Genomic DNA, 10,548 nt, shown 5'->3' with positions numbered 1-10,548 from the left:
ATTCAACAGGGTACTAGATCCGTGCACTTTCGGATATTCACGGTTACCATTCCCTGGGGAGAGGCATTATAAGAATCTATGATTTGGATTAACATCCTTCCACCTTACAAGATGAATTTCCCAGACAATGATGATTTTTTCAACTTTGATGCAGATGCAAAATGAATGGAAGGCTACAATATTCAGAGTTGGAACTAGGATTTTAACTTCACGGGTTCTAAATTTTAGAACGAAGACTTCAAGTGCTAATAACTGGGTTCTAAATTTAATATTCATACATATATAATGAATTTTTTCTAGCTCCGCCCCTGACCGTATTAAAAGGTAGGAGTAAAGACAATAGCTAGTACATTGCAGCATGAGAAAACATCAATACCTACAATTCCATAAACGAAATAATCTGACTGCCAAGGCCAGACGTTATTTTGGTTGATGAAGAAATACAGGCTCGGTATCAAGTCATTCGATTTCTCTAAAGATATTTAAGGCCTCCTCCCAATTATCACTCATTTTGGCAGTTCTATAGGAATACAAAAGCAGCCATTGGTACTGCCTGAAACTATGAAAAACTAGAGTACATAAAACATCAGCCCGGAAAGATCCACAAATTTCCAGATGTCGGATGGCTTCTGTATTGCCTGTCATCACCTACTTATAGAAACAACGAAGAAATAGCGGGAAAACAGTTAGCACTAACATTACTGGCTGCCTCTCCTTGCCCAAGAATTGCAAATCACAACCAACTCATTGAACAAATGACAAATAAAGGAAAGAGATAAAGAGAGTTTTCTGATCCAAAGGTGATGAAAAGGCCACCTCCCAAAATGCTGTTAGCAATCTCCTTAACTATACGAGCCAGCTGGTTGCCCAACCAACTAACATTGAATGACAGCAGTTGATATTGCCTCTGAAATCTGATACAGGCTTAAGCATTACAAACTCTTTTTAAGGCAAATTCTTGTTGCCTTCCAAGTTTAATGTGCCGGCAAGACTATCGGCTAGTTGACTTATTGTGTCAGCTGCAGTAGTAACTGCAGCACTACCAGGTTGAAGTGTTCGCTGTTTACTCTTCTTTTCCAGCAAGGACTTCTCCCTCTCATCGTAATAGGTGAAATCATCCAATATAGAGGTATCCGCTTCATAGTTTTTGAAAATTTTCAACATTTCTAGTCCCTCTGGCAATTTCACCTGAAATGATCAGAAAGACAACAATGTGAAGCAAATGCAACTCATAAACACAAGCTATAGGACACATAGCCCAAGCAAGAGCAAGGGCACATGGTTGTCAATGCCAAGGTTTTGAATGTTAGCATACAGAAAGAAAAAAGAAAACCAGAGAAATTTCTAGCAGCCATTGGTCAATATATGCAAATCAAGCTGGCACTATCCTGAGATAATTTTTGTGATGATACAGGCAAAAGATCTGGACTAGCTACATTCAAGATAAGGACTTCCGCAGAAAATTTGCAGCTCCAATTGGTAATAGACATTGAGAACTGGATGATAATCTTCCTTATCAAAAAAGAACTGGATGACAATCTTAGAAGCAAGAACAAAAGTAGAAGATTACAAGGGCATATTAGTAAAAGATATATACCTCTTGAGAATCTCGGCTGTGAGTAACTGGCTTGTTGTCATTATGTTCCAGAAGTAGGTGGCGGAACTGACTGTTAGGCACGTCCTTAATGACATGCCATTTAACAGGAAATTGCCCACTCCATCGATCCTGCTGCCAGTGCTCCGCATTGTTCTCAAAATCAACAGGTCCAACCATCTCAGCAACCCCACAAAATTGTCCACTAGCATTCACCTAGAGTCATACCCAAATATTAAAAGCTCAAAAGTTTAAGCATGCCTATCATACAGAAGATGTATACTTATTAGCATGCATTGGTGTTTACTAAGTTTTCAAATACCGTGCTAAAAAGAGATACAAATTTAGAAAAACATAAGTGTAAAAAGAAAAATAACTGAAAGACAAATAGAAGCCTTCTGAGAATAACGACAAAGGTTGTTCTGTATATGAACCATTCTCCAGGAGAGTGATGCATTCATTTAACTCACAAGCCAATATAAGAATTGAAGGAACATACCGAGAAAAAGAGAAAAACAGGACAATCAGCATTCCTCACTTTTGCTTCACGATAAGCAGCATCAAGCTTTCTATTTCCCAGAGGAGTGCTAGCCCACACACTATATTTGATGCTTTTGTGAACATTATCTTCACTGAAGGATTTGATGACAAAGAACTTGGCATGCTCATAATCAGTGACAAATTCAGGCCGATTATACTGCTCCGGCTGTAAAGTATTAGTTGACTCAACTTCTTTATGGATCACAGATGAAGAGCTATCCTCAATGGGACCCTTGCTCTTTGGTTTTAATGCCCTTGGTCCTCGGTTTCGTTCACTTGCCATACCAAGTGATTCAGTAGAAATGTTAACAGAGTGCCGATCCCTCTCACGTCTTCCGCCTCTGTCAGGAGTTAGCCAATTTCTGTGACCTGGTTCCCACAGAGAACTAGACCCAGTACCATAGTTTGCACTAGGATAAGGATTGCCTTGGGAATAATGCCTGGCTGAGGAGCCTGGTGTGAATCCAAGACCTTGATGTGAAGCCTGGTTTTGATCAATTAAGTAGATCATTCAGAACAGAAGGTGTTACCGAGTATAAACAGCTCTAAGAAACACAAGACAGGACATAAAGATAATCAATTCCTTGTATATAGTTTCTTATTTGAGATGATAAAAGTCAGCTGCTAGTGAGACTGACCTCTATTCAAGCTAGGAGATATAACACAGCATTGACTAGATCTCATTTCCAAGCTAGTGAATGTGTGTCTAATGACCATCATCAAGATTTTGAAGTTAAAATATGCACTATGTTCTTTAATTATAGATCGAGCACAATATGCAGAATGTAAAAAGTAAGACTGATGGCTATAATTTCAAAGGCAATCACTGTGCTTAACATTAAGTAAAATCATGAGGGAGCTAATACTAATGTTTCATAGTTTCATTGATCTATTGTTTTGTACACTAGAACCAGCACTGCTAATTATGTAGATATAAGTTACCCGTATTATTATTTCTATTTCACGGAGAAAAGAGACAACAAAATATGACATGTACAAGGATAAATAAGATATCATACAGGTTGACAAAAGGGACATCAAAATTAGTAATGATATCAGTATAAACACCTTAAAATCCAAAGTAGGCTACTGTACACTTCATTCACAAGGACGTTCTTAAAAGAAAAGTTAACAGTTTCCCCCTCGAGTAAATAAAGTAATCCTTAATTGTTTCAACTTTAGGATTTTGTTTTATGAAAAGGTGCAGACAAGGAAATTATTTCAAATCTAGGATGAATTTCTTGGATATGTATTTTCTTATATAGTGTTGCCTGTGGATACATCTTGTACATTTGACTTATAACTTTTTTATAAGTCAAAGCTATTTCATTGATAATTCACCAAGATCCTGACGCTTACAGAAGTATGTCATTTCAATTGAAACTCCACAAAATCAAACCACCTATACAATACTGTATATCCTCATTACTCCAAAAGTATAACCAAAACAAAGAAAGCTTTTAACTCTGCCCCTCAAGAGTCATACTATTTCTCTCCCTCGAATAGAATTCTCATACCTTCAATGCTATATCCTATAAGACACTACCAAACATGGTCTAAGAGTCAGTTACTGATGAGCCATGCGAGATAGAATCTCGTACTTTGTACTACAAGTGATAGAAACCTTCAATTGGCACTAGTATTGGACACACACCAATATCCAATACTGACGCAGTTGCCCGGAAAGTAAAAGCTTGACTATCGTGAATACAATTTTAACTAGCTATTCAACGATTTCATAAAAGACTTCCTCAAAATCTATGTATCGGGTAATTATATAAACCCAATAGCTATAAGGGATAGCCAAAATTGCACATCTAACCGACATAATTCAACAAAATACCTATGAGGCCTTTGTGATTGCACACGAATAATATATCAAGAAGAATCCAGGCTACGCTGCTAAACCATATTGTATTTCTTTCCATTAGTGAGTAAGGTGGAAGCTGAAGAAGGAAATGAAAAACATACAGCCAGAAAAGTCACAATTTATCGAGTTTTAATTTTACCTGACCCAAAAAAAAGGATAGAATTGATCGAGTTTTAAATGCTCTCTAATGCATGGAGCGGTGCTTACTCTTAATTTTTCTCTGATGAGTTGAAAAGTTTACCATTAATGAACCAGCTACATCTGGTGAAAAAAGAACGAGCTACATCCAAATAAGTATAACATAAATCTGTAACTAAGCTATGCACTAAAACTGGGTTGGTTAGTTTATTAAGAAAAGAAAAACTTTTTATGTAAGCAGTAGCATATAAATCACACTACCCTCCTAAGACCCCACTTGTGGGATTATACTGGGTTTATTGTTGTAGTTGTTAGTAGCATATAATCATATTATTAACATAATATTTGAGGTGATAAAAACACTTATCATTAGAATTAGTAACAGATATTCACCATTCATTGCTTCTCTTTCACTAAATTTTCCAGTGAAGAAAAATGATAACAAACCTGCATGGCGTTTTGCTCGTACGACCCAAGTATGCCAACTGGTTGTGGATATAGTGCCGCAGATGTCATTTGAGACATGTATCTTCCAGAGTCGGGGTTAGGTCGATTAGATAAAGATTGACCAGATCCAAATTCACCTTGGTAATTGTAGAAACCAATGTTGCTGCTTCCCGAAAGCTCGCCTCCGCCAAACGATCCGACGGGTATGTAGTAACCTGATCCTGGCCCAAAATACGTGCTATCAATTTCATGGCCAGTGCTTCCTGGTGCCACCAGATCAGGCTGCGAAGCTGAAAGAGCTGATGTAACATGCGGCAAGCCAGGGGAAATAGGGGGTGCATAGTAATTTGGAGAAACCGGAATCTGGTGTGGGGAGTATAGCTGGCCATCTATCATAAAAGGAGAAAGAGGACTAGCAATGGGGGAGAACTGTCCAAATGCCATCTGAGCATCAAAGCCGTAACCCGGAGGGAAAAAGAGGGGATTCTCATTGTACATTGCCTGCAAAAGGTCAAGGAGATTATTAATATTTGGTGACCCACTGTATGGAATATAAATGCTTCCACTTACAGAAAGCGGAATCAGAACTTACTGGCGGAACTACATGCAAGTTGTTCACATTGACATCATTAGATTGTTCGGCCCAACTCCCAGTGCCATTGTCGTAACCTAGCACAAGGCAAATAAAGGATCAGCGACCATAAGGATTCTAAATTTAACAATTTTGTCTACTCCCCCTTACCACCCATGGGAGGGGGACCATATTTCACAAAGGAAATCCTAAAAATAAGGTTAAGAAGTAATCAAAGACAGTGAATCCGTTGGCAGACATACCATCTACTGAGTAAAAAATTATCTTTCCCTTCACAAATCACAATCATTTCAACATTAGTCAAAATTTTAACAGGTAGAACTTTTACTTCTATTACCTTCAAAATTAAAAGATCTTTGTAGAAAAAGAAGAAAAAAGGATAGAAATGATTTAGTAGGAACTTATTCATTGGCATCTTGCTGCATGCTTGTGACACCAGGTGAACTGCAATAACAAATTAACATTAGCCAAAGGAACTAACCTCCATAGTAAAAACCTTGGTCCTGAGGAGAATAGGAATTGAGAGGATAAAAGGGGGACAGAGCTCCAGTTTCAGAGGTAACAGGGTGATCTTTAGCATTTCTTGAAGCCCCAGGGATGGTTGCATTCGCAGAAGCATTTGCAGAAACAGTCCTTTCATCTTTGGGTGAAATAGGCTGATAATGGATTAAAATGGAAGTACTAACCAAATACGTCAACTATGCTGGCAAAAATATACAAAAGAATAAGCAATAAATATTGAAGACTATTAGTAATATACCTGTTCTGCAGCATTATGTGGCTCAACGGCTCTTTCACCTATACCCACACCAAAGAAGGCTGTTACTTGTCAAAACCAATGCAAGCTAGTACTAACTCAGTGATATGTAGATTTTTAAAGTGTATGAAACAAGGACATTAGAGGACCCCGCTAAATCTAAGTTGATTTCTCTCTCAGGTTTGATATAAAACCCACAAAACTCAAAAGAAAAATAATTTTTAATAAATTCATTTATTTACTCGATAAGTAAAACAACAAAGATGAAAAATGTACTTCTCAAGGCCAAATCCAAATGATAAATGCAGATACTCTGCTACCCGGGGCAATAGGATATGAGATTGCCCCCTTCAGATAAAAGCAGGATTCTTCCTCCCAAAGGCCATAAGAGAGAAAAGCCTCAGAGGGATGCTCTGTGGAAAGATATTTTGGTAGATTTGGAACTTCTATTGCTCAAACGCTGGATCTTGCAATTGGAAGTGATGCTCTACTCGAAAAAAATAGCTTTTTCATAAATTTAATTAAATTGTGCAAGCATAAAAATGAGTCCCCATCTACATTTCAATGAAAATAAACTACTTGTTCAATTTGTAAAACAAGGATTTATAATAGAACTATAAAAGTAAGAACTTACTTTTGCAATGTAAACTTTAGTAGTTACACCAATTCGAAATATCAATTTTTCAAAATTCAGTGGGGAAAATGTGCAGGACTTAGCTAATTTTGTGAAACCCAGGCACAAATGAATGCTCAAAAGGACATCAATTTGTTCAGAAGCTCCTAGTTCCTTTTTTGAGATGGCTTTGATCAATTTGCAGATTCTCAATGACAAGATTCAGGAAGAGTTATATTTATCACGTAAGGATGTAATTAAATATGCCTATATGACTAAAGTCATCAATTCAATTGTAAATATTACAAAATTTGCAAGATGGTAAAGATCCACGGGAATACTTTGTTCACATCAGCAATACTGTGGAAGAGAGGCAAGTAACTAGAACCCAACATAATATCTCATAATCGAGTATCTATTTTCCCATTTAATTATATTTTTACTTCAAACTTTAGTTCAGGCAGAAGAGCTAGAGCAATATGCCCAAACAATCATTGAACAATGTGTAAGTGGCAATTAATCACTAACCTATAGATTGCATTAGTCATATCAGCCCATCAATCAACTACACCTCAATTTCAATCTGCTATATGAATCCTCATCCATTCCCGCTCTATTTAAGTCAATTAAATTCCAATACTAAATTTATTTTTTAGGACAAAATAACTATTCTCTAGGGTGAAATTGAAGAAAATGGAATAATTTGTATATAGAGATTTATATGCATGTCCTTTTCCTTTTATCTCCTTCTCGAATTCTCCTCTTGATCAATGTTTTCTCCTTCTTGGAATACCTTGTAAGTTTTCCAATAATATCTCATAATTTAGACATATTTTTATAACTCTATTTTAGATATTTGAATTACTTTGCTTAATAAAAAAAGATATTCGAATTACTTTTAGCTGAATTCTCGCACCCGCATCGTACCTGGTTCCGCACCCCCCGAATCTTAAAATTTAGATCATGACCCTAGTCCGAGCAACTAAGTATACCACACATTGTGCATGTTATCTCTTCGTAAGAAATGCAAACCATCTCAAATTACTTTCTCACACATTATTATCTGTGTTATTTTAAAAGAAATTCGTTAAAAGAACTGCGGTTTTACTTGATCAGATGTTGGAAGACTCCCAATAAGTATACTCATACTTTTACCTGTACATAACAAACATGCAGAATGCACTTTGCATGAAGCAGGCATTCAGTTGACCCAAAAAAGGATAGAAAGCAGATCCAGTGTAGAAAGGATTCACCAGTTAGGGTTCTTGCTACTTTCTCAATTCTGGGACGAGATATTAGTGAGGGAAGGCAATCGTAACCTTGTTCCATATCTTATCATACTAAATTTTTACGTTAAGATCTTTAACTAATAACACTTCCTAAAAGATCAGAAATCACCTTCAACAGATGATTGTACTGTACAGAAATTGCTTCAGATGCAGCTTATAGCCGGCTAAATAAAAGATACAACCGAAAAGAATGCACAAATCCCTTTTTGTGAAACCCTGAAAGAGTAACAGCAACACAACAGATATCTAAGAAAGAGAACTATCAACTGCAGCATTACCCAGAGCAGAAGAAAATTTCCTATTAATACAGTCACACAAACATACTCAATATAACCCACTATACAAGTTGTGGATAAAGCATCTCTACACAAATGCAAAGGGAAGGCTGCCCAACATACATATCAGGATTTGAACTTTATGGGGTTTGATTCTAAGATAGCAACCTCAAGTGCTAGTATGCTGAACTTAACTTTTGTACATATTCGTCAATTTCTTAATACAAATACAGGATTTGAACCAAAGCTACTGAGTTCTATAAAACCCATAACTTTTGTACATTTTTAGTAAATTTCTTAACACATATACAGGGTTCGACCAAACTACTAGGTTCTGCCGAACTCATTATTTCTTTTACATATTTAGTGGATCTCTTAATAGAGAAACAGAGTATGGACCAAAGCTACTTAGCTTTGCTGAACTCATATCTTAACGCCTACATCCCTTGCCCATTCTTCCTCTACACTGGCACTAACCGACTTTGTGTATATGGCTAGTCTTATTTTTATCATTAGACAAAGACCAAATAAATCTCTAACAATATAACATTACACACAAGGTCTTAGGTTCAAATCCCAGCACAGGTAAAAAACCTAGCTAATTTATTCACATCAGCCTAAACCTTGGTGGCAGAGTTAATACCTGTGCTGGTAAGAGGTGACAGGTACGGGTAGAACAGTTGAGGTGCAAGCAAACTAGCACAGACACCACTGTCATACAAAAAGGTCGGAATATATAGAATTCAGCCAATACAGGAAGAGATGCCGACCACGGCAGGTACCTGCCACCTCGTGCTAGAGCTATATATATATATATATATACAAAATTTAAACAAAAACATATCTATATACACTCACTGCTTTTAAATCCTAGATCCACTCGTGATACGTAATAACCTATGTAAGTAAAAAACGCACAAAAGAAATTTTAACGAACCTGAGGATGAAACAGACGTGAATCGATCGACGTTCTGCTGATTCGTATCCTCCATCAATTAGAATTGAATTGAAAATCAAAGTCAAATCTAATGATAATCAATGCAAATCAAAAGAAGAATCGAGTCGAGGGATGAGTTTACAAAACTAAATATACGAAAACCCCAATTACTGTAAACCCCCAATTTTCTCTTATTCGAATCAAAGAGAGAGAAAAAGGGGAAATTTAGCTTCGCGGGAGGGTTTGAAAATAATTAGACATAAAAAGGGGTTTAGGGTCCGTATTTTGTATATATATATGCACGTCCTTCCTCGGTGTGCCCGACGAGGAAGTTACCGTTTCAGTTTCACTTTTTCTACTTCTTCTTGTACACTTGCTTCTAACTTGTAAGTGAAGGTAGGTACTAGCATAAAAATATTTACTGGAGTAATAAATTTTCTATATAAGATTTTTTTATTTTGAAAAGTTCCAAAATGTTTGATGCTACTGTTAATCTGTTACTATCTTATTGTTGAAAATATGTTATACAACGTTCACAACTTTCAAGAATTCATATTCACATTAGTGATAAAAAACGATTTAGCTTTTGATGTGATGCTTCCTAGGATGCGATCGTACCAGTGCACTGGATTCCATCAGAACTTTAAATTTAAGCGTGCTTGGGCGAGAGTAGTAGTAGGATGGACAAGTCCCCGTGTTGTATCCCTCTCAAGTGGGATATTACTGAATATGTTGTTGTTGTGATGCTTTTCGTACTAATATATTTTTTTGGCAAAATATACAAATACAATCAAACCTCTCTATAACAACATTATTTGTTTCAATATTTTTTTTTTGCTTTTATAGGGAATGATTATTATACACATATAACAATATTTGAAGTTTAAATATATTTTAACAGTTATAAACAAAAATTATCCAATTTTTTTATGTAACATATAAAAGATAAGAAAATTATTCAAATTTAAATACTCAAAAGATATGTAAATTGTACTAATCAAATATTTTATAAGCATATGGAGTTGCTGGATGATTTTGGGTTTACATAATTGATAGAGGTGACAGCTGAAGGCCAGGTAGGAGGGATAGTGGTATTGTACAACCATGAAATTGTAACTATCCAAAACTTTGTTCGAAGGGATCAAGAAATCCATGCTACGATTGAGGTAACTCCTATACGTAAATATTGGTTTTTTAGTGCTATTTATGTCACGACCCTAAACTCAAACCCGGTCGTGATGACACCTCTCGTGAAGACAAGGCCAGCCGACACTTCCCATTTTCCCATTATTAACAATTAATTATTTAGAAACAGTCTAAACATGGATAAATAAACCAAAGTTTAAGCAAATGATAGTATAATATGCGAAATACAGCCCAAACACAGCCTGATACCGGGGTGTCACTAGTCATGAGCATCTAACAAAACGGAATACTCCAAATATATATATATATATATATATATATATATATATATATATATATATATAACTACA

General features: G+C 36.1%; 1 protein-coding gene across 5 annotated transcripts; it reads right to left on the bottom strand.

Annotated features, from left to right (window-relative positions):
• Window positions 1-243: 243 nt before the first annotated feature.
• Window positions 244-9,450, bottom strand: LOC107805582 (YTH domain-containing protein ECT4). Of its 5 annotated transcripts, none has more exons than XM_016629650.2 (9): window positions 9,053-9,308; window positions 7,950-8,056; window positions 5,942-5,979; window positions 5,663-5,862; window positions 5,182-5,258; window positions 4,590-5,090; window positions 2,094-2,618; window positions 1,598-1,810; window positions 244-1,188 (listed from the first exon to the last, which is right to left on the bottom strand). In XM_016629650.2, exons 3-9 carry the CDS (start codon window positions 5,953-5,955, stop codon window positions 946-948), a joined length of 1,773 nt encoding a protein of 590 aa, XP_016485136.1. In that variant the 5' UTR covers window positions 5,956-5,979; window positions 7,950-8,056; window positions 9,053-9,308; the 3' UTR covers window positions 244-945. The 5 variants fall into 5 exon arrangements, with proteins under 5 accessions (XP_016485136.1, XP_016485137.1, XP_016485134.1 ...); XM_016629651.2 differs by having other exon boundaries at window positions 5,663-5,837; window positions 9,053-9,189; XM_016629648.2 differs by lacking the exon at window positions 7,950-8,056 and having other exon boundaries at window positions 5,663-5,837; window positions 9,053-9,450.
• Between the last annotated feature and the right edge of the window lie 1,098 nt (window positions 9,451-10,548).

The sequence above is a fragment of the Nicotiana tabacum genome, chromosome 11 (genome assembly GCF_000715075.1).
Source record: "Nicotiana tabacum cultivar K326 chromosome 11, ASM71507v2, whole genome shotgun sequence".
Classification (NCBI taxonomy): Eukaryota; Viridiplantae; Streptophyta; class Magnoliopsida; order Solanales; family Solanaceae; genus Nicotiana; species Nicotiana tabacum.
Note: the sequence above shows the minus strand (reverse complement) of the source record. Positions and strands in the feature narration are given on the sequence as shown.